The 23318-nt window shown below is 38.0% G+C and overlaps 1 protein-coding gene across 1 annotated transcript in view; it reads left to right on the top strand.

Annotated features, from left to right (window-relative positions):
* MAP2K5 (mitogen-activated protein kinase kinase 5) overlaps positions 1 to 23318 on the top strand; it is a 244151-nt gene that overhangs the window by 138003 nt on the left and 82830 nt on the right. Inside the window, exons 16-17 of the mRNA XM_004687642.2 lie at positions 865 to 936; positions 20245 to 20274. Of these exons, the coding sequence (XP_004687699.1) occupies positions 865 to 936; positions 20245 to 20274 (102 nt within the window). The remainder of the gene's footprint in view (positions 1 to 864; positions 937 to 20244; positions 20275 to 23318) is intronic.

Genomic DNA, 23318 nt, shown 5'->3' with positions numbered 1-23318 from the left:
GAGCCTCTGGCCTGTACCCCAGTTCTGTATGTACAAATAAAATAAATCTTTTAAAAAAAATAATAAAAATAAAAAAAAAATAAAAAAAAACAACCAGGCAACACCCATGTAAGTATGAATTGATTCCTGCTGAAGTACACAGAGTGTATTAATGCTGCTCTAGACCAGATAGTTGCTACCTATCTTAAGTAGAGGACCAGCAGTCTGAAATAGACCTTCAGGCTATTTGTTATTAGTTCATATTAAAAAAAAAAAAAGAATCCCTTATGAGTTGGGAGAAAATGCCCAGAGTAGATTAATCTGGGCAAGGAAATTATGGACATTCTTTGTACCATTCTTGGTCTTTCAACTTTACTATAAAATTGAAAGTAAAAAGTTTAAAAACGGGAAATAAATCTTGTTCATTCAGTCCCGTCTATCAAAATTCAAATCAGTTGTACTATTATATAATGTTTTGTAATTTGTTGTTCCCCAACCAAGACCACTGGATTTGGAGGGCAAGGATCTGAATTCAAGTTTCAACTCATTTACTGATTTAGGGCTTGCCTAAATCATTTCACTACTCACTACCCTGAGCCTCCATTTTCTTCATCTGTAAAATAGGGATAATAAATTAGTTTTCCTTGCAAGGACTTTGTAAAGATTCAGTAAGTTTATATATATTTATATATGGATGGATATATATGGGTAGATCTGTTACTTATATAATACACACATATACATTAATATAGGTCTATAAAATTGCTATTCATAAAGTGCTGTGCAAAGTAGTCAAGGTTACCTACCTTAGCTGAGCTCATGTCAGTATATATATTTCCTCAAGTAGCTTACACCACTCACAAGCTCCCTTCTGTTTTTTTACAGCCTGAAAGAATTTCAGGGGAGCAATATGGAATCCATTCTGATGTCTGGAGCTTAGGAATCTCTTTCATGGAGGTATGTTGTTGTTTGCAAATGAATTCTTCTATGCATGTCTGTACTAGTATGTTCCATTAGGAAGAATGAAGATTTTAAAAGCAAAAATAAACCCCTGGTGTGATCTTTGTATATGTATACAGTTTAAAGTCCCTGATTTTGATATCCGTATGAACAAACTGTGCTTTTCTCACAGATCACCTGTATAAAACTTACCTGGAATACCTCTTAAAATACAGGTTTCCAGATTCCATCCAACGCCAATTAAATTCAAAACTCTTAAGAACCTGCAGTATTAACCTGTTCCAGGGTCATCCTATACACACTGAGTCTGGGAAACCTATGTTCTAAGGATATTCCAGAAAGATTCCTAGGGATAATAACCTTTAACTGTAAAACTTCCAGTGGTGATTACTTTAAAGAGTACAACCCTGCTCAGGTGGAGGTATACATTCTACATGTTTAGAAAGAAAAGAGCCACCATGTTCCCATGTAGTCTTGGTGGCCAAGATAGGACCTGGGGGAGGATAAGGTATGATATGTATCTAGCACAATTTGAATGTCTTTTCTCTTTATAGCTGTATTTAGAATGGACTTTATCTTAGTGTGCTGCATGTAGCCCCTTTAGAGCTCCATATTAAGTTTCCCACATAGTGACAATCCTCTGTAAGGAAACACATATGATTTAAATTTGAAGGGCATCTGGTTCAAGTTAAGTTTACAAGTAGTGGCCAATCTGGACATTCACCAGTGCTTCAGGAATCATTTCTCACATACTTCAATTCAGATAAATGATAACTTTAAAAAAAAAAAGTAGAAAGGATTTTTTTAAATAAGGATTGTTTAAATAAACAACCCTTCATGGAGCCTCAGTTTCTTTGTCTATGAAATAGTGATATCTAAGCTCCTTTCCAGAGTTGTAATCACAATTTAATCACCTTTTTTGGGTCCGATATTTTTTCTCTGATTTTTGTAATGCATGAATGCAGTTGAATTTGTTCAGACTCAATCCAACTGTACTATGGGAAGAAGGCAAAAAATAAAGCATTTGATGTATATTAAACCATAATATTTTGCTCCTTCATAAAAAGGTACGTAGGAAGAAATAGGATTTATATGCATCTGCTGAGATGCATAGCAATAATGGTGGACAGATCCTCAGAACTGAGGCTTCAGTAGAATCCTGAAGGGCTTGTTCAGTTGGCCTGTTTTAGGAGAAAGGAATGCTTTTGCTTTGTGGGGCTCAGGCCTTGCTGTTGTAGTCCTATTGTAAGACATTGTCAGCGGATGTATGTAATAAATAGCTAGATATATTGTATAACATATATAAATATTGAAGTATTTCCAAATATAGAAATAAGAATCCTGGATTGGAAATGAAAGACCAAAATGGTGCTACTAATGTAATTTTGCTACTAACTTTCTTAGTGGTTCTGTGTGAGTCACAACCCTTCATGGAGCCTCAGTTTCTTCATCTATGAAATAGTGATATCTAAGCTCCTTTCCAGACTTTTAACAATCTGTGATTCTGAGCTGTCTACTGTTGTCTTTTTTCACCTTCCTGCAGTTACTCTAGGGCTGTGACTTGGACAATGGTATAGCTCAGCATGGCATGATGTGCAGAAGCTTAGCAGTACTGTGAGAGTGCATAACTAACAGGTTTCAGGTTATAAGCACATAGTATATTCATCATTCATTCCTTCCACATGTATTTCTGAAACTCCCAGTATGCCTACTAGATAGGCAATAAGGATATTGTAAAGAAAAGACCTTCTATTCTTCACTCTTCTGGAGTTGTATTTGGTGAGGGTTGAGGTGTGAGAAGGAAAACAGAAGGTTAATTAAATATATAATCTATCCAGTAGTCATAAGTCCTATGGAGAAAAGTAGAGTAGTGCTTTCTGGTAAGATAACTTTGAGCAGAAACTTGGAAGATGTGAAAGGAAAGAGCCAGCAAATAACAGCACTGATGGAGTTGTTTGGCACATTTAAGTAAAGCAGATATATGAGAATGACTAGAGCAGAGTTAGTGATGGAAAATAGCCACACTCAGAGTAGCCAGGGGTCACACCATGTGTAGTCCTGTAGCCATAATAAGGCTCTGAATTACATTATCAAGGGACCCCTAGGTGCTTTGAGGAATACAGGCTCTAGAGGGGCAAACACAAAAGAGAGCAACATCAGTTACAGGAGGAAGGAGGACACACACATACACACACAAAGAGACGTAGGTAGATGCCCAATACATAGAACATATTCTAGTGCACACTGAAATACATGTCTGCCAGTATTTTGCTGGTGCTAAGAATGCAAAGATTATAAAAAGAGATTCATAGTTGTATTGCGGGGTGGGGGAGATTTCCATTGGCATATTTGGGGGCTTATTGATCATGTTCATTTATCCTGGAGTCAAACTATTAGATGGTCTCTAGAAGGCTGAAGAAAATAAACTCACTGGATTTGTAAGGTTAAAGACAATTAAGCTATAGAGCACTGTGTGAAAAACTGTCAGTCTGAGTGTCAGCTGAATGTCAGAAGGGATTTGTTGAGTCATCTGGTGAAGTGGAGAGTAGATGGGAACCAAATAGAATGATTTCTGTGTTCTAAAATGGATGGTGAAGAGCAGGTATTAAATCAGCAGGAGAAGGAAATATCATTATAGGAAGTAAATTGCAGTCTAATTACACTCATCAAAATATATAACAATACAGGCCCACATCAAGAAGCAAGAAAGAACCCAAAAAAACCGCATACTCTCTCATCTCAAAGAACTAGAAAAAGTATAAAAACCCCAAAAGCAAGTATTGATAGAGGAAGGAAATCATTAAAATTAAAGCAGAAATAAATGAAATGTAAGTCAAAAAGACAGTCCAAAAGATCAGTGAAACCAAAAGTTGATTCTTTGAAAAAATAAGCAGAATACATAAATTCCTACATAGGCATACAATGAAAAAAAGGGAGAAAACTCAAATAATCAGGACCATTAGTGAACAAGGAGCAATTACAACAGATACAGCAAAAATCCAAAGGATAATAAGAGGTTACTATGAACATTTGTATGCAATCAAGTTCAAATTGGACTTAATGGACATGTTCTTAGAATTATATAACAATTACTCAAGACTAAATAAGGAAGAAATAGAAAACTTCAACAAACCAGTTACAAGCAAAGAAACAACAATCAAAACTCTTCCACAAAAAACAAAAGACCAGGACCAGATGATTTTGTAAGTTCTACCAAACTTTGAAAGATGAACTAACCCATCCTGCTCAAACTCTTTCAAAAACTGAGAAAGGAAAACTACCAGATACATTTTAGGAGGCCAACATGATAATAATACTGAAAACAAAGACAATGCACCAAAAAGAAAATTATAGGCCAGTCTCTCTAATGAACACAAACACAAAAATCCTTGGGCAACCATCCAAAAAAAATGGGCAGAAGGGCTTACTGGACACTTTACCAAAGAAGAAATGCAAATGGCAAACAAGCATATGAAAAACTGCTCAAGATGGGACTTCTCAACGGAGTTGACTTTGATCTTGAAGGATTGGTCTTAAAGGAAGGTTTCACTAAGAGAAGGAGTGAGAAGATCCTCCCCAGCCCCTTCAGCAAACTTGAATCTCTGTAAACATTTCAGGAGAGGTCAGGTATGCAACGTCTCTCCTGATGCCATTTCACTACCTGTATCTATTATTTCCCTAGGGGCCCTGTGGAAAAGAAGCACCTAGGGTGAAGATATAGGAAATTAAGCAAAGGACTTTTTCTGAAGTTACAAGAGAGTCAGATAGAAATAAACCTAGAGGCTTGTGTCCTCATTCCCTTCTAACTCTGTCTATCGGTCCCCGCCCCAGCTCCTTAAACTCCTGGCCCATGCCTGAGGTCTGATGATGCCAGCGTCAGAAGGTTGGCTTCATTGTTTTGAATTCCTAAAATAACAAGGTTCACCCTTGCTTGCCCCCTTATATTGCCTCTTTCCCTGTTAATGTGTTGTCACAGTCCCCATGGGGAGTCATAACAAGGCCTCTTGCCACACTCTTTCATCAAAGATGATGCTACTTGCCATGGAAATGTACCATTAAAAAAGTCACACCCAGGTGCATTTGTGCCTTAAGCAAAGAATCTTTAATATCAGACTATCTTTTATCCAGGGCCACTACTACCCCCATCCCCTCTCATTTCAGCATCCCTCGGTTTGTGAGATAGAGTGCCCCCCCCCCCACCAGTATAGTGTCAGCTAGCTATAGTGTTGGGAATATGTTCAAGTAACAGACAGGAAAATTATGCTTAAGAAGGGGAGAAAATGAGATCAGTCAGCTTGGTCAGAGCTTGCATTTTTACTAGATGAGAGGACTATAGCCATTTCTGATTTTTGTTTATGGTTTTCAACTCAGATTTTGAAATGCATGATAGTCCTCTTCATTTGGGTTTGTTATAGAGCCAAATATGGATCATTACCATATATAGGGTTTGTGTGGGCTCAACTTCGTAATAGAGAAAAGAACCCTTTTGGAAATTGTACTTCCCCAGTCTTCACAACAGATCAGTGCAGGAAGGCAAAAGAAAGAAAAAAAAAAAAAAGAAGTGGGACATACTCAGCATTCTGGAGCTACCGCATATGGAAGAATTACACGCCTCCGATTATTTCTCTGACTTCTAAAAAGTTTACACTGATAGTTTGGCTAGGTGATTTTAAGGACTCTTTACCCTGATGGTGGTTCTTCAAGACTGAACAGCTAAACTTGAAAACTTTTTACCAATTTGATGATTTTACTTAATTCCTAGGGGTAGGGAACACCTGAAACATTTTAGGGAACAATTTCTTAATTCCACTGGCCGCTTACCTCTTCTCCCACAGAATGGCTTGAGGAGAGAGGCCCACTGTTGTTTTTCACTACTCACTCCATGTTCTTTGTCAATGGAGTAACACAACAGTCACATTTGCAAAGCTGATCCTCCTGTAGTCTTGCATTCACGGTATCCGGGGTGACACATACACATCAGGTCTCTCTAGTAATGTTCTTATTTTCCCTGAGTTTGCTCTACAAGTACATGTTCTGCTTTGTAATTTTATCTGGTGGGTTATTATAAACCTTACTAAGGTTGGTGGTGAGTAATCTGACAAGCGTTTCCACAGGAGTCAGACTGAAAGCCCAATCTTTAGCACATGCATTTTGCTCTTTTCACTTGGGTCCTGGATCTTCTGCCTTTGTTTGCCTCCTCTCTCTGCCAGTCTCTTGAGTCTGAGGCATAGAACAATCTGGCTCTGTGTGCTTGGTTAATTGGAGTGTCATCTGGTCCTCTGAGATCCCCTTCAAGCACGATCACTGTTTTATTGAAGTGGTTTGAATGATGTGTTAAGTGATGAAATCAGGGTCCATGGCTTAAAAAAATGTCTCTGGATAGGTGAACAACATATTCAGGGAGTCACACGAGGTCATTATCATCAAAGTAACACCATCTTCTGAAGGTTTTTCTAAGTTCTATTGTTTTGACAGAGAGACAGGTTTTCTTGTGAGTGTTAAAATTACCTTTGTCAAGTTAAAAAAAATTTTATCTATGGACTATTGTCCTACTCACTGCATCACTTGGGATATTTTTCTCCATTTTCCCAAGACACGGTTTAAGTATCATCTTACATGACACCAACTCTGACCTCTTCAGCTGAAATTACTTTCTTCTAACCTTCCTTGTAGCATGTACATTTTCTCTTTTGCTTTGTAATAACTTTGCTTATGTCATACTTCCTTATGGTAGGGTTGAAATCTGATTCTCTCAAAATCTCTCACATATACACGCAAGTCTACTACATTAGTATGTTCTCAGGAAATCTTCTGGGCTTCATTCAGTCATACTTTCATAATGGTTTTAAATCAGTTTTTGGAAAATAAAGATAAGAGTTTAAAGTTTGTTGGAGCCTTATGATAGATTTGTGCTCAAAAATGTTTGCTGAATAGATCTCAGATGTTTGTATGTAAAGAACTCTCTCTTTGCTAGAGCATTAGACCTAAATTCAAATACCACCTTTGTCACTAGGTCCTAGGGTCAGTCACTTAACCTCTCTGGGCCTCAGTTTTCTCATCTTTAGATGGGAAAAGTACTTCAGAGCTTTGTGACAAAAGTCACAGTGAGAAAATTAAGTTTCAGGAAAAAAGAAGAAAATCACCAAAAAGGATGTTTTCATTTTATTTTATGTGTATGAAATATTTATGTCATGAATTGTCCTCTGTTAGTAGTTCTATAGTAAATAACATGAAAACAGAATCTAACTTTTTTCTAAATGACATGTCATTTTGACCTGAGAAAGTGAATTTTTGTTGAAAAGTAGGAAATTACTGATTTCTCTATAGACATCTATATTAGAACTTTTCCCAAGGAAAACTTAACATTAAGAGAACAAATAGTTGGAAAAGCTACCCTGTCTTAAGGAAATGTTAACAGCTGTGAACACATCTCACTTTTTAAATTTTGCTTTTACATATACTGCTAGTGATACCAGATAAGACTCATTAGATACAAGAAAGTAAAGTGTGGTCTTTTAATTTACTAGCAAACACATAAAACTCTGTAAAGTGAAAATATTGAAAGAGTACCATGGATCACCCAGCCCATTACTCTTGATAGAAGCTTCTGGAGAAGTTTGATGAAAGTATGTCATTTCCTTTTTATGATATCATTTTCAGACTCAAGGATTATCATCCTAATTCTTGAACTGTTACGTGTTTTTGATTAACCAGATATTTTGGCTCTGCTGTTTATAATCAGTCATCACTTTGCACTCCAAATGTAAAATGAAGATAACTTTTAGCAAGATGTTTGAGGAAAACAGCATTCTTTCATTCCTCAAGAATTATTTATTCCTCAAATATTAATTAAGCACCTTTATGTGCCAACCAGTTTATTAAGTGCTGGAGATATGCTGGTAAATAAAACAGGCATGTTCTATTTCCCTGCTGAACTTAAAATGTACTGTGCGGGGCAGATGATAAACAATAACAGTAAGTGCTTGTATTTTTAAAGCAGGCACTTTCAATATTATAGTCTTTTATAAACATTTTCATTTAACAAAAACACCATTAAAAGGTTAACATTGATCTATAAGCTTCTCTTGGAAGTCACTTCGTCATCTATGTACCGGGTTTTTTACCAGTTGACAAGAATTATGGAACATTGGCGAGACTTGGTTCCTTCTTCTAAATATGCAGAAGAACCCATTCTCCTCTCCTATAAAAAAAAAAAAAAGAAAAAGAAAGAAAATGCCCAGAGACACAGCTGTCTCTAGTGGGCTTACAGCTGCGGCTTTGTTTGCCTTTCTAGCCCTTGGTGATTTGAACCTGGTCAGAGGGTGACGGATGGCTCTGACTGCCCCATGAACAGCTGCTGTCAGCTCCTCTAAAGCATAAAGAACTTGGCATTTAATATGTTGCTGCCCCCAAATACCGATACCTTCTTTTTCATATAGTTTTTATAATTGTCAATAACAACTATAGGTTGAAACTTACATGTTCTAGTCTGCTGCTCCACCTAGTGAAACATCTTACCTGTTGATTAGAAGTTTCTGCTGAAAACCATCAGAAAGCAAAAGGGTCAAAGTTGAAGGGTCCAACAGCAGAGGAAATTTCAGAGGGACATGGTCTCTGAAAGTGGACAGGAGAGTGGGTGTGGAGTCCTTTTTTTTGGAGGACTGTTGAGGAAAAAGCAGTAACCATTTCTGTCACTCATTCCCCTGCTCTTACTCCCCTTTCTATAATTCTATCTTAGCTTGATTTTTTTCCCATTGTCATTTTTGTCTAAAATTTTTATGTAACTCATTGCAAAAAGAACTGTTAAAATAACCTTTGGGAGATGATGGATTGACTAGTTCAGTCCTTTGCAAGGTTTGTGAAGGGATCCAGCTGTCGCAGATTACCATGCCTAAATGTGCATTTTCCAAGGTTGTCAGTGATTATAGTGAATGTGAAGCTGGCAAACAAAGTGAAGTATTTCCCGCTGAAAGAGGCATTGTCCAGCTTGCTTTGTGTTCAGAGCTATCGCAAACAGCCATGAGATTGACAAAACAAGATGGAACAGGTGCTAGCAGTCCCAGCTAAGCATTTTATTATTTTGATGGGTTTCAGACCAGTTTAAAGTTTTTCCAACAGCACATATCCAAATTGCGTATGCAAACATACACACGTGCACACACACACACACACACACAATTTGGGCTTTTAGAAAAAAAAACATTAAATCAACAAAGTCTTAATATGAAGAATAAAAAAAATAGAGACCACAGAGCAGGCATTTGACAAGCCATAATTGGATGTTTAAAGAATTGTCAGTAGAGATGAGTCGACTGCTGCTTTATGACTGGCAGACTGAACTTTATGAAGCTCACAAAACAACAAAACCCCCCAAAAAGCCCATGACCTTCTATTCAATTATAAAGAATCTTCTAATGGATAGATCGCCACACTGTTTCTGCGCCACCGAGGAATCTTTGCCTTTAGAGATCAGGGCGCCCCTGGGAACACTGAAGTAGTAGCTAGAGGCCCACCATCTCCGGCTTTTTTAAAAGAAAAACTTTGTGGAAGAAAGCGCAGGCCTTTGCTCATGTCATTGCCCAGCGCATTTCTCGGAGTGCTGTTTCCCGCGTTCGCCCGTCCGGGGTGCGGCTGTCTGTGAGGCTGGCAAGAGCGCTGCCGTCATGGCGCCTACATGTTCAACACCGGAGTTTGACAGTTTTGACTTGTGGACAGAAATCAACAGGGTTGGACAATAGGGGTAGCCGAGTGGTGTGGAGGTGCTTTCGTGATGAAATTTAAAATACAAGGTGGACATTTTTTCAGGGATGGCCTTCAACTTTTAAAATTCTACGACGTGTGACCAGTTTGCCACTGCTGCTAACTTGGGAATACCCAGTGATAAAAGTCAATGCGCCTACAACTCGGTAGTATTCAACTCCATTGACCTGAAAATGGCTTTAAATCTACTTGAAGATCCTGTGGTCTCGAAAGCCATATTACGTGGTTCAGAAATAGAGCAATGGTTAACATTGAAAAACATTTAGTTTTACCTAGAAGGGAGACTTTGTAACTTATTCAGTCAGATCCCTTCTCTTATCAGTGAGGAAGCTTAGGTTCAGAGTTACAGCATACAGCTAATACTGAAGAACAGAACTGGCATCTACGACTTTTTTTTTTAAGATTTTTATTTATTTATGCATACAAAACTGGGGTACAAGCCAGAGGTGCAGGAGCGGTGAGAGGCATCAACAGAGACAAGAGTGGGGAGCAGAACAGGCAGATTGACAAAGTACACTGCTGAGGGGAGCAGCGGGCGGGTCAGGAGAGGTCTGCTGTGCCATGTGGGTCACCTCCAGGGCAGGGATCAAACTCACATTGAAGTGGCTGTGGCCAGCTTACAGTGCTGGGTCCTTACCTGTTGCATCACCAGGAAGGGTCCTGGAATCTAGGACTTTTTTTTTTTTTTTAAGATTTACTTATTTATTCATACAGAACTGGGGTATAGGCCAGAGGTGCAGGGGCAGTGAGAGGCTTCACCAGAGACAGAGTGGGGAGCAGAACAGGCCAACTGATGAAGTATACTGCTGAGGGGTCTGCCAGCCACGCCATGTGGGTCACTTCCTGGACTGGGGATCAACTCATGCTGAAGTGGCTTTAGCTTCTTGGTGCTGTGCTGTGCCACCAGGGAGGGCCCTGGAATCTAGGACTTTTAAGTGTTCTTGTATCCACTCCTTTATTCCTCACTCACCTTCTTGCTCAGTGCCATTTGAACAAGAAGGATGACAGGATAACACTTACCAAGGCCATTTCCTATTCATTATCCTGTTCAAGCATCTCCTCATTGTGATGGGAAATGACTTAAAAATCTATAATTTGAGGCATCCAAGATTGTACTGCCTTATAAGCATCTTAGTACTTATTTTGCAAATAAGATCCAGAGATCCAGAGAAATTAAAAAACTTTTCCAGAAAGGGTAAGTGACTTGACTAGGGAGTTTGACTCATGGATAAAATTCTGCTTCAAAAAAAAAAATCTGTTTCTGTTATGCAATAGAAAAGAATTACAATGAATAGTCAAAACAAAGAAAAGACTAATGGTAAGTGTGTATGAGTAGGAAATTAGAAAAAAAGAAATACTGGTTTATTGTGATTCAGTCCATCCATCAAGACTGCTTTTCACGGATTACTACCTGTCACTGTAACTGGTTTAGTTTTAGCATGTTACAAAAGATACAATTAAGCATGTTAAGCAGTAATAGATTGCCTAAATGCTAAACATTTCCAGAAACAAAACATACTGTATTGTTTAAAAGAAGCACAGAAATGAACCTCATCCCTAGTGTAGCTATTATAATCTTAAGTGAGTAGGGCCTCCCTGGTGGCAAAAGGGGTTAAGATGCAGCACTGTGAAGCTATCAATAGCCACCACAGCACAAGTTTGATCCCCCATCAGGGAGCTGACCCACATGGCACAGCAGACCTCTCCTGACTTGCCCACTGCTCCCCTCAGCAGTATATTTCAGTAGATCCAGCAGTATATTTCAGTAGATCAGCAGTATATTTCAGTAGATCCACCCTTGTCTCTTTTGAATCCTCTCACCATCCCCACACTTCTGGATTGTACCCCAGCTCTTCTATACATAAATAAATAAATCTTTAAAAAAGAATAGTTAGAAGTAAGTAGGTGAAAATTCCACCTGGTCAGTGAATCCAAAGTTTTCTACCCTGTATTGTCAGTAAAAGTACAAATTCTACTAGCAGGCCCTCCTTGACTAGCAGAGAGCAAGCTGAATCAGAGTACAATGGAAGTGCACAGGATGGACAGATGAGAGGAGCAATTGACATCAATGTAAAGAAAGCAATTGCTACTTAATAACCCACCCAAAACTAGTGACTTAAAATAGCCATTTCTGTGCTCAGGATTCTGTATAATGGCTCAGCCTTTTCATGGAGTATTCACAAGGGTCTCAGATGAGGTTGCAGTCGAACAGATGAAAGCTTCAAGAAGACTTTACCTGTATGCATGGTGCCTTGGTGGGGATGGAGACTATCCCTCAGTCCCTGTCTCTCTCTCAGGAGCTGCACCACGTGCAGAAAGCAGAGTATGAGAATATACCTGATAACGCTCCTTTGACTTTGAAATGTCTAGAGATAGAAGTGTAAATTAGGTTGAACTCGATAAGCACTACCCAGCCCTGATGTATGCTAAAGTTTGCACAGCTGACCCCAGTGAGCAGTCTAGCACTTTACAAATGGAGACCGCCAAACCCCCCAGAGAGGCCTCTAGGGAATGTTACTAGGATTAAACTCACCCACTGTCAGAGGACATAGGTTAACCCTCCCCGAACATCTTGAAAGGGTATCATTTCCTACTCTTTACCGTGAAGATTAAAATAGTTATTAAATTAAGCTCATGGGATAGATTTGGGGCCACTTAACTTTTAATCTTTTTCCCTCTTGCAACCCTTTCGTCTTTAATCAGAAAGAAGGCATCTAAATTAATCATAATGCTTAAATATGTGAAAGTAATTATTCTAAGCAGTGATGTGTAAGAGGGCCTTGTCAATGAAGACACCAACCCCTACTCTTGAAGAGTTTGTATTTTCTGTTTGTTTTAGTATTGTCAGGTGGCAGTAGCAAAGCCATCCATGCACCACCAGGTTAACTAGGCTCTGTGAGATGTCACCTTCGGAAGGTTTACCATGATCAACAATGGAAGTTAACATAACATCCACCAGGCATTAGACACAAAGAACATTAGGACCTGTCACGAGAGCAGATGTGATACTCTGCCAGGGAATTGGTATAATCGTGTGGTATGAATTTTGTCCTCAAAACTGTCTTCTGGGATTAACTCCCAACGGAAGAAGAGGGAACACTTTGAACCAAGTCCTGTAAGGGTAGGTAGCTTGAAGTTCTATCTAGTTGTCTCTTACACCAATTCAGATTCCAGATATGAAAACTACCCTCACTTTTGCATGTTGAGTTGTATAAAAATTTAAACATTCATTATTTTATTAAGAGTTAATATTTACCTTCATCCATCGTAACAGAACACCATCAAATGACACCTTTGTAGTTGTTTCTAAGTGACTTTTAGAAATTTTGTTATAAACCTTAGACATTTTAATTTGCATTGCTCAAGCAGAGTTTACTGAATTAAATTCAACATGGAACAATTGAAGTGCCTCTAACGCTATTAAATGGGTGGTTTTTAAGTGGGAGGGTTTCCTCCCTTTTTTGATCCATTAGCTATTTCATACTTACTATAACCTTGTTGAAATTATATCTCAGTTAAACACAGTATTCAACAAAAAATTACTCAGCCAGGGCTTTTGGTCTGATGTAATAGAGACAGATTTGATTTATGCATACACACATATGCAGACACACATGTGCATACAAATACTTGTGTATATGTAACATACTCTTTTTTTAAAGGCAAATGAAGTAAGTGAAATAGCATTATGGGAGAGGAGGGAGAGTTATGTGTTTGGGACAGCAGGATAGAAAAACCAAGCAACGTTTAAAAGATTCAAAACAATAGCGTTTAGCATGAAATCTACTTTTTATCATCCTTACCCAGCCATCAGAATGAAGAAAGACAGTGTCCAGCTGTAGCAGTAGTTTGGTAGCAGGAGAATTAGAAGTAAAGGTACGAGTGCCTGAGGGGTGGGTCATGAATTAATAATTGCTATGTGGCGGATGAGCCCGTCAGAAGAGCTGAAAATGAGGAAGTTGCCTTGCAGAGCGCTATCAATCACTCAGTGACCATAACTTCCAGTAATTAGTGTATTTTATGGGCCTTTGCTTCAGTGGCTCGAAAGCACATATGCTCCAGTCACAGCTAAACTTTGCCGGAGTAATATTCCAGGATGATTTATCCTCCTGCTGCACTGGGATATAACCCTATATTAGGTGAAGATTGTGAACTAAGCTGCAATAAAGTGTAAGTTTAGGTACAGTTTGCCCAGGTTGAGACCTCAATGTATCATGCTTTTCAGCATTGATGGTTAGGCCTCAGCAAGTAATCATTTTTAACAGTGAAACAAATAAAGCAATTAAAGGAACAGCATTAGGATATTGTACTTGTGAATTACTCTTGCCCTCTTCCCATTTAAATGTCCATTGTAATAAGCTCATTTCTAATTAAAAAAAAACAAACCCACTCTATTAAAAACATTTATTTGTAATGCTGTGTTTTCTCCATTGTTATTAATAATCTATAGGACGGAATGTAGGACCTTCTGAATGATCGAGAAGTGCTGGGCGTATCTCTTTGTGCTACTATGTCTGGGCTTCTTAAGTTAAAATAAATTTTCTTTTTATTAGTGGACGCTGGTGAGGGTGAGTAGTTCTTTATTAAATATTGGCACATGTTAAGAAGCACTTCTGATTGGAACTGCACAGTTAGACTCTTTCTCTGTCAAGAAAACATGTTATTTGTGAGCTCTCAGGAGTGCTTGGCACTTTTGCACAGACATAAATGAGTTATTGGCCGAGTTTCACCCACTGCACTAGATGTCTCTAGGGCCTCTGCAGACAGGGTCCTTTGCCAATGCCAAAACATCTGTAGAGCTCAGAGTTCCTAGTAATTTAACAAGCTTTCCCTCCAACATACAGTATGACCTTGGGCAAATTAATTAAGCTTCTGATGCCTCCATTGGGCCGTAATTCTGTTTGTGTTAAAGAAATCCTTAGAGTTTATAGGAAAGTGTTATGTGAAAAGAAGTATAAATTGAGTAAGGAAAAAAATACATATTCTTTTTAGAGTGAACTATTCCTACACCATTTTTAATGATGGTGTCCTTAAATTTCCTTAAATAGAAACCAGTGAGTGATAAGCTAATTTCACCAAGCCTGGGTGGAAAGGTATACACAGTTTGCTGCTATCATTACATTTATTATCCCGTCTTTAATTTGCAATGTATTATAATACCATACAAGTTAAAACAATAATAGTAAAACAAACTAATTGTGTTTAATTAAAGTGAATTAGGTTTTGATTTTAATATATTTGATGTAGTGAGAACTGATAACATGGAGGGTCCCAAAGGTTATTAGGGCATATTTCTGTTGGGCCTGATGGTGTTAGTAATAACCCTCTTCCTCATAGTTCTAGACATGAACAAATATGTCACTTCATCAGTCTCTGTTACTCGCACTTATGCCCCTCCGCAGGGGTTGCAGATTCCACAAGTTATCAGCTAATGGCGTTATACATTAAAAATTGAAGCTTTCCTCACTCTGAGGCCTTTCAAGGCTTTGTTCTTAAGCCCTAGACACTTTGGAGTGCAGCTGCAAACTATAGGCAGAAGATTAAATTAATTTGTAACTCTTTTTTTTTTTTTGGTCCTGCATTACTAAATCCTCCACATTTAATTGAAACCCTACTTCAAGACGCTTTGTGTTTCTGTGTTCTTTGTTGTCAGTTTAACCTCCGAAGCACTTTAACACTGGTAAATTGCTGTTATATCCTTTGGATTGTTTTTAAACCATTCAGTAAGAGGACAGTGAAATTGATACATGGGAAGAAAAGTAAAATCTTAGGGTAGATGTTGAGGTATTTAATATTTATTATGGTTCTTCACCAGCATAGTTTCAGATGATTTAAACGCTCCCTAGGACTGTGTAAATTGGTCTAGGGATGAAATCTCATCTGGGGAATTTTATGTAATCCAGTAGTTAAGTCTGATTTTTAAAGTTTCCCTGTATCTGAATGTTCTACAGTGAGACTGCTGAATTTCTATGAAATGAATACAAAACCCTTCGATGGAAATTTAATTGTATAAAACGTGCATAGGGTAATTAAGGGCAAATTTTAGAACAGTTCAGACTATGAAGTCCTCCTTTGCTAGATCACTGGCTATATTGAAAAAAACTTGTCTTCAACTTGCAATTATGCCAAAAAATATGTCTAAACAATAAAAAGATCCGGTCAATATAACTATTGATTTAAAACTGTTCCTACAAAATCCTACAAAATTGTTGGTATTCTAAGTAGGAGATTTGATCACCAAAAACATATTCTGAATTTCTGTCCTACCTGCTTGCTTTCTGGCTACAATGTTTTCTTTATCACTTATGCTTAGTGATACTAAGTATTTTTATTAGCAACAGAAGCCATTTTTGTTACTTTGTAAATAACTATCTTCTACCTTAACTATTTGTTAAAATACAAAGATTTCTATCATACATATTTGTTACATATTTGGCAGTTGGTATGATCACACATATTTAAGTACTTAAATTGATTACTTAAATTATGAAATCCAATATATTCAAATGCTGCTAACTCTGGAGCATTTTGTAGATTAAGATTGGACAAATCAAATACCAATAAAATGACACCAAGGAACAGTGCTAGTTTTATAGTGAAATGTTAGTGGTTTGCTGTTATTTAAGTGTATTCCCAACTGGTAAATGTTTTTAGAACATTCCTTTTCTGCCTTTTACTTAGTATATCTCCCCCAACGAGCAGAATATTTAGCAGTTTGTTGAATCTTAAGTACTTGGAATTAAAATGCACTTTTTTTATTTAATATTAAATAGAGTCTTCTCCCTCCCCCATCTCTATCTCCCCCCCAAAAAAAAAAATAAATAAAGCTTTCCCAAATCTTTCGCATTGTGAGCAGTACCCCTCTGGGAAATGAAAAAGGATGTGAGAGTCAGTTGATGAATTGCTGGCGCTTATGTGTGTCCACATTTTTCAGTGTGTTCCCTTCCCTCCCCCCCCCCCACTGGATTTAAACTGCCCACATTTGAATGCTTCTTTTGTAAAGATGATAAAGAGAGTAAAGATTTCTATTGGCTTAGCCCTAATCTGTTTGCTTTGTTGTGATTCTTTTTTTCTTCTTTATTTTAACTGTTAACCTATTTATAAATCTAAATCTACATACAAAGGTCATTGGTTGGCTGAACTTAAACCATTTTACTCAGTAAATTTAATTAAGAAAATACAGTGCAACTCATAAGCAAATGAGTTTTTTCCTAGTTTTAAACCAAACCACCCTCTTGAGTGCTGATTGCCTTGCCCGACCCCTGGTGATACAGAAACAGGCAAAATTAAAAAGGACATTAAAGCTTCATTAAATCTGAAACACATTTAGTACAGTGACATATCTGCAGGCCATTTCAGAGAAGATTACATACTCTCTTTTGTAAGTTTCCTAATTTATAATACCTTGACAATAAAAACTAGGGAAATGCAAGTAGATTAATAGACCAGTAGGGGTAAAAGATACAGAATGGCCCCAGGTTTGTCTGTCTGAAATATTCACTCGTAGCATATGTGTTCCCTCTTCCCCATAAGGGTTCAGTGTTTATTTTGATTTTTGACAGCCTCATGAAGAACTTGTTCTTCATGCAGTCATGTCTGCTAAGAGCCCTTTTCCTTTTTTACCTTCTCCTAATTGAACTTGATAAAAAGGTTCTAGGGCCTGCCTGTATATTTCCTTCTGTTTTGCCACAAGACAAGTAGTGTGGAACATAAACACTGCCGCTGCATTAAATCCAGAAGGACGGGGACATACATGGAAGGCAGCTCCCTCTCCCGGGGCTATAAAATGCTTGCTCTTGGTGCCAGCCTAATAGCACCACTGCCAGTTTTTACTGGTGCAGAATTAGAATCCTGACCTGCTTCTGGAGCAGCCCACTGGTGACACTCTGTGAGAGGAAATGACTCTGATCATGGGCGAGAAAACTTTCTTTGTCCTCTGACTCGAAAAAAAGTGAGATCTGCACCATGTCTTAAAAGCAGTTCTCCCAGGAATGTAGTTGACAGGTAAGACAGATTCCACAGGATGTCTGGAAAGTACAAGCACAACCAGTCCCAAGGATGAGTTCATCAATGCAAACACTGCCACCTATTCTCAAGCAGATACCAGCATGTCCTGGGCATTTTCTCTGTTCTCTTGCTTGTTGCTGTCCAACAGAGCAAATGAATGGGCCATCCTTTGACTTTACTCCACTTATCTCAGAGGGAGCTAACGTGGTAAGTTTCTATTCCCAAACTGACTATACTCTCTCCAGTGATAATATGAGAATTTGAGACTTTGTGTTGAGTGTGCAGAATTCACACTTCCCCTCTTATCCCACTCTTTAAAAAAAAAAAAAAACTTCCATTAACATTGCTTGGTTCTTTATAAGAAACCATGGTCATTGTTGGCACCTGCCAGGTAGTTTAGATCTTAATTGTATGTATGGTGGGCAAATTTCTTCAGCTGGTAAGATATGGGGACAAAATTCTTTCAAAATTATGACATGTTGAGCATCTAACCTAGTGAGTGGCACAGTGCCTATAGACGGGCTTGAGATAAATGTTCTAAATGTTGTCTGGTAGTCATTAAGCTGATTGCTTTTTTAGATCAAAGACACTCATTCCTGTAGTTTTCTTCAAATGGGAAGAATATGCAGAACTCATAATGATAGGTTTTAGTGAGCTGGCAACAGGTCACCTGCCTGTTAGTTCAGTACAGAATAGTGCAAATGCCCAGTCTCCCCACTGCTGCCATGGTAAGCCACAGTATTTCTGAATCTATGCGCACACTCTCATGGGCTAAAAATACACTGTATTTACAAAACATAAGGCAAACAGATGGCCTATCTTGGGTGAAGGAGTGGGCAATGGAGACCTGAATTCCTCCTTCCTAATAGCGGTATAATAACAAGCATAATCATACAAAACTGAGAAAAGGGTTTGGTTAATATCCCTACATAGTCTCCTTCACCACATCTTACAGTGTTTTTGCTGTTTATGCTTTAAGGATTAATGATCTTATTATTATTTCACTAAATGAAATAATGATATAATTTTATAGTAATGAAGGTCAAACTGGGTATAGAAGAAATGAATACAGAGCCAGGTGATCCAAAACTCATTCATATATGTATATGAACATACACACACATATGAGCACTGGTCTTTTGAAAGTAGTCACCTTATATGGGTTACTGTTGCTCAGACTGGCTTTAGTACTTTGAAACTGAACTTCAGTATTTTCATGTGTACCCTTAGTAAGAAACAAAATAAGTGTTCTTTGAAAATGACTTTAGGTTTTGGGAGTAACCAGACATCATTCAAACCTTAGTCAATAACTAAATTATGTGATCAAAAGCTGAGGAGTATAATTTGAGTCCAAGATAAGATACAATTCTAATAAAATGAAACAGATGTTTTTCTGTTGCTTGAAATGATTGTAAACACAATTCCAAAGAGGAGTTCAAAAAAGAGCAGTGTCGCGTTGGAATAAACACAATTTCTGAAGATCTAAAACAGCAGTGTAATGCTCTGGATTAAGTTTCAGGTCTTGGGGTGTTCTCTAGGCAGGTGTTGGGGCCAGTATTTAGGGTTCTACTGACTAACTGTATGGGAACTTCTTCACTGGGGTGCTGGTTGTCCAGCTGTAAAGTGGGTTGGTACACTCTTGGACCCATTCCTGCCTCACAGTTCCCCAGTGTAACAATTACACTTTGAAAGTAGTGACAAGTGTAATAGGAGGCTTCAAGCCTGGAGATGGGCCACATTATGAGTTACTATATCTTGGCACTCTTTTCTTTAAATGTGCTACTGTGTGTTTGGTAAATATCACCTTATTCTTTTCTGTCAACCCTATCCCTGGTTGAGAATTAAAAGACTAAATTTAAGTGACTAGAAACACATAGCTATTTACATTTATCCAAATCAGAAACACTTCAGGATTCACTTTCTCAAGTTCAGGATTAGTACTGTAGTTTTTACTTCCCTGTCTTGAAATGGCCATTTTCCCACTAGTAGTAGCTCTTTCCTTCTAGTTACAGATGAAAGAATGAATGAAAAAATTTAATAAATAGATGAGAATAATGGCAAAATTACCTACATCATATGCCCTGCTCCCCATTTCCAGGAACCCTTCCTCTATACATTATAACTGAAAACTCAACAAAACTGAGGGCTAGAAACAATTAGATGTTCCCATTTTAACATGAAGGAAAACCAAGTCTCCTGTAGTTAATTTTATGTCTGTGTCTAGGAGAAACTGTCACATATGTGTAAATGTGAATAATGTCCACAGAGCTGGGAATATTCCTAAAAGAAACTATATAAGGTTAATGTTTGGTTGTTAAAATTAAAATATTTTATCAGGGATACAACAGTGTTCACTGAAAATGTCCATTCTAAATACAACTGTTACTGTAATTACAGCAATAATTTACTTGGTGTATTCGAGGTTGTGAGCTTTTTATATTTGCTGGATACAGTTCTGAAATTTAGTAGTTGTCTGTCTTAAGGAGATATGCCCTGCATGCAAATCTATAACTAGACAAATATTATTTCCTTTCCCAGCTTGCTCTTGGGAGGTTTCCATATCCTCAGGTAAGATTGTTCATTACTGCCGTTTGCCACTGTGACATTCATTCCTATGTATGAAGGTGCAGGGAGCAATTGTGAACAGTTGAGCCACATACAAATAAATCTGTCCTGTTAAATTGAAAAGTGATATCTTAAAGGAGTCATTTAGAAGTCTCTATTGATTTTTGATTTTTTTAAAACTCCAGATTCCCCACCTCTTTGTTGAAGGTTGAAAGCCATCATCAGGCTCTTCCTTTGTGTGCCTCTGGTGACGCTTTTCCCAACCCTCGCCCTGTCCCATGTGTTCATACCGAGGTTGGAGGAAAAGCACAGCCTTTTTCTGACACACTATTTAAGCTTTGGGATTCCATTAAAATTATTTGAATTAAGGAATTGAAGTGAAAGGTGAAAATCTAGGCCACATATTTTCGGCAAAGCAAACACACGGGCCCCCACTTAGATGTGAGTATGATTTTGGACAGACTCCTTTTTAAAATGTTTGCCTCTTCTTTTCCACATTTCTAAAAAAGCAATCTATTATAATGCTATTGCTGACTATCACCCTTACAGTTTCTTTAAGATTTTTATTATAGAAGGTGCTAGCTTTTAAAATATAAAGCAACTTTGTGATTTGAAAATGATTCCCCAGTGTGTGGGGGGGAAATGAGTGAAATGTCTAAAGGGATGAAAAATGAACGGTTTGACTGTTTTCCTCTGGTTGATGCTCACTGTTTTTCTGGCATCTTGGTCTGTACAGGCCAAAGTGCCTGGAGGCATGTCTGATTTAAAGGTGGTGTTGGTCTCTGCTCTTTAAGCATCTATTAACTTGCTATTATTATGCAAATAAGTGTTGTATTACACACACTAATTTATGCATGGTTAGATTATGCAGATGCATCACAAACATGGTTATTGAATAATAGGATAGGGCTCATTCTCCCTACCATCTTCATAAGCGGTTTTAAGCAAATTCTCCTGGTACCTGCCTACATGGACATTTAAAGACCCTTCCCGCACTAAAATGTCTCTTGTATTCTGTTCTTTCACAGTTAAAGTCATCAGATAAGGGGGAGAGAAATCATCCAAATTGTTGGGTTCAAGAGTGCTAGTCTCTTTTCAAATTTGTAGCCTTCTTTGTTTAAACATAATCTTTTCCTTAAAGAGAAAATCTTGAAGGATTTTTGTGTGACCCTGGTGATGGTTTTCCCAACTGTTTGGCATGCATGCTGGCTAGCATTCAGTACAGTTTTAGTGTCTTCAGCCTTGCTGCTTAGCTCTAGGTAGCCCATCAAATTAAAATCACATTTTCAGGATTTATAGCTCATTAGAATATTTATCTTGGTAAGCTTCTTGTTCTGTCAGTAATTTTTAAACAATTCACTGTTTGGTCAATTTATTTAATCCCCTAAAATGTTGAAAATTAACAGAAGTGGTACTGGTTAGTATATCCCTCAAATGAGTCTTAGTAGAAAACTTGTAAGTCATCTAACAAAAATGCCAAAGATTGAGAATGTAGCTGTATCCTTAAGATTCCTAATATAGAGTAATTAATCAGTGAGGTTTAGAAAAGTGAGAAGTCAAAAAAAAAATGGATTGCCATTGCATTTGACAAATGAAGCATGAGAAGGTTTTGGTTGAATTTGGGAAGAGGCTGTTTACCTTTGCAGTTTGGTTTTCTTAGTTGTTGAAGTTACTTAATCAAAATTCTAACGGGCTGAACTTCCTAGTTAGCAATAACCTTTATGCCAGAGTTGGGGGGATGGTTCAGGTTGGAGGGGTTGCTATAGTGCTGTATTCTTGAATCATGTTAGACTATTATCACCCAGGTAGGACTTTCATTTCAAATAATTGAAGCAGCTTTGATACCATCACATCTGTTTCCCAGATCTTTCAGCAGAAGTTTGTGTGCTGATTGCTTAGAATCAATAATGATTTTTGGTAAAGTTGGCATTTGTTTTTTAGATTCTATTATCATGCCAAAGGATACTTATAAATTTCTTCCCTGCCTGTCCCTTTTGCCCTCAAACAATGCACTTGAAGAACAATGTTTACTTCCACACTATCACAGAGACTGGATTATTATAAATTAATACCTTCTCTCTATCCCATAGCATCTCATTTGAACCCCCAACTAAGTGAGATAGTCTCCCCTATAAATTGGGCTAACAGAATGACTAATTTGCTGACTGTTATATCATGGCTAGTTTGGTTGCACTGAATCCCAAGTAGACAGGAGTAAATCATAGATTCTCAGGATTGGAAGGGATCTTAGACATCATTGGAACAAATCTGCTTTAGTTCTACTCATTAATTTCTAAAGTAGTCATAGGATCAAAGCAACGTTCTTGAGCAGAAGACCATCTCATCCTAATTGTCATCCATTAGTCTGATTCTTGAACACATGAAAGCTTTTTATATACCCTTAAGATTACATAGTTTTGAAGCTCTTCTGTACCCAGAGCTGAGGACAGTGCCAGGGTTTTACTTCTCCGAACTCAAAGTCGTATCACCAAATCTGAGCTCTCTTCCCTAGTGGTGAGCTGAAACCAGAAGATTAGAATTCAAATCAGCTCTACCATAAACTCTCTGTTTACTGCAGACCTTACATCTTGCTTTATATCTCCTGAGGCCTCAGTTTCCTCATCTTTTGTGAGAATCCTGGTACATCCCTTTCCTGTATGATGTGATCATGCAGATCAAATGAGATCGCAGATATAACAATTGGTAACATACAAAGGGCCACCTCACTGGCCCTGACTTAGACCCAAAATCCTGTTTGGTTCAGTATAAAATTTTTCATTGTCAACCAAGGTTTACAAAAGGCTGTGTTCAGTGACTTGCCAGCTGCAAGTAGCACAGAGGAGAGCCCAGTTCAAGACTCAGCTGTCCCCAGCCCACATCAGTGCTGCTGACAGCATCGTTAGCAGCACCTCTTCCTGTTGGCGACACAGTGTATGTCTGGTGGGGATGCAGATGAGGGAGGGCTGTTGGGAAGGTCTTAGGGCGAGTCGGCGGCCTGCGACCAATGTAAAAGTTAAAAGAAGTGGGCTTTTGTTCAGATAATCATT

This window comes from Condylura cristata, unplaced genomic scaffold (genome assembly GCF_000260355.1).
Source record: "Condylura cristata isolate star-nosed mole 26May11 unplaced genomic scaffold, ConCri1.0 scaffold00023, whole genome shotgun sequence".
In the NCBI taxonomy this organism is placed as follows: Eukaryota; Metazoa; Chordata; class Mammalia; order Eulipotyphla; family Talpidae; genus Condylura; species Condylura cristata.
The sequence above is the reverse complement of the archived record's forward strand: the minus strand, read 5'-3'. Positions and strand labels throughout refer to the sequence as shown.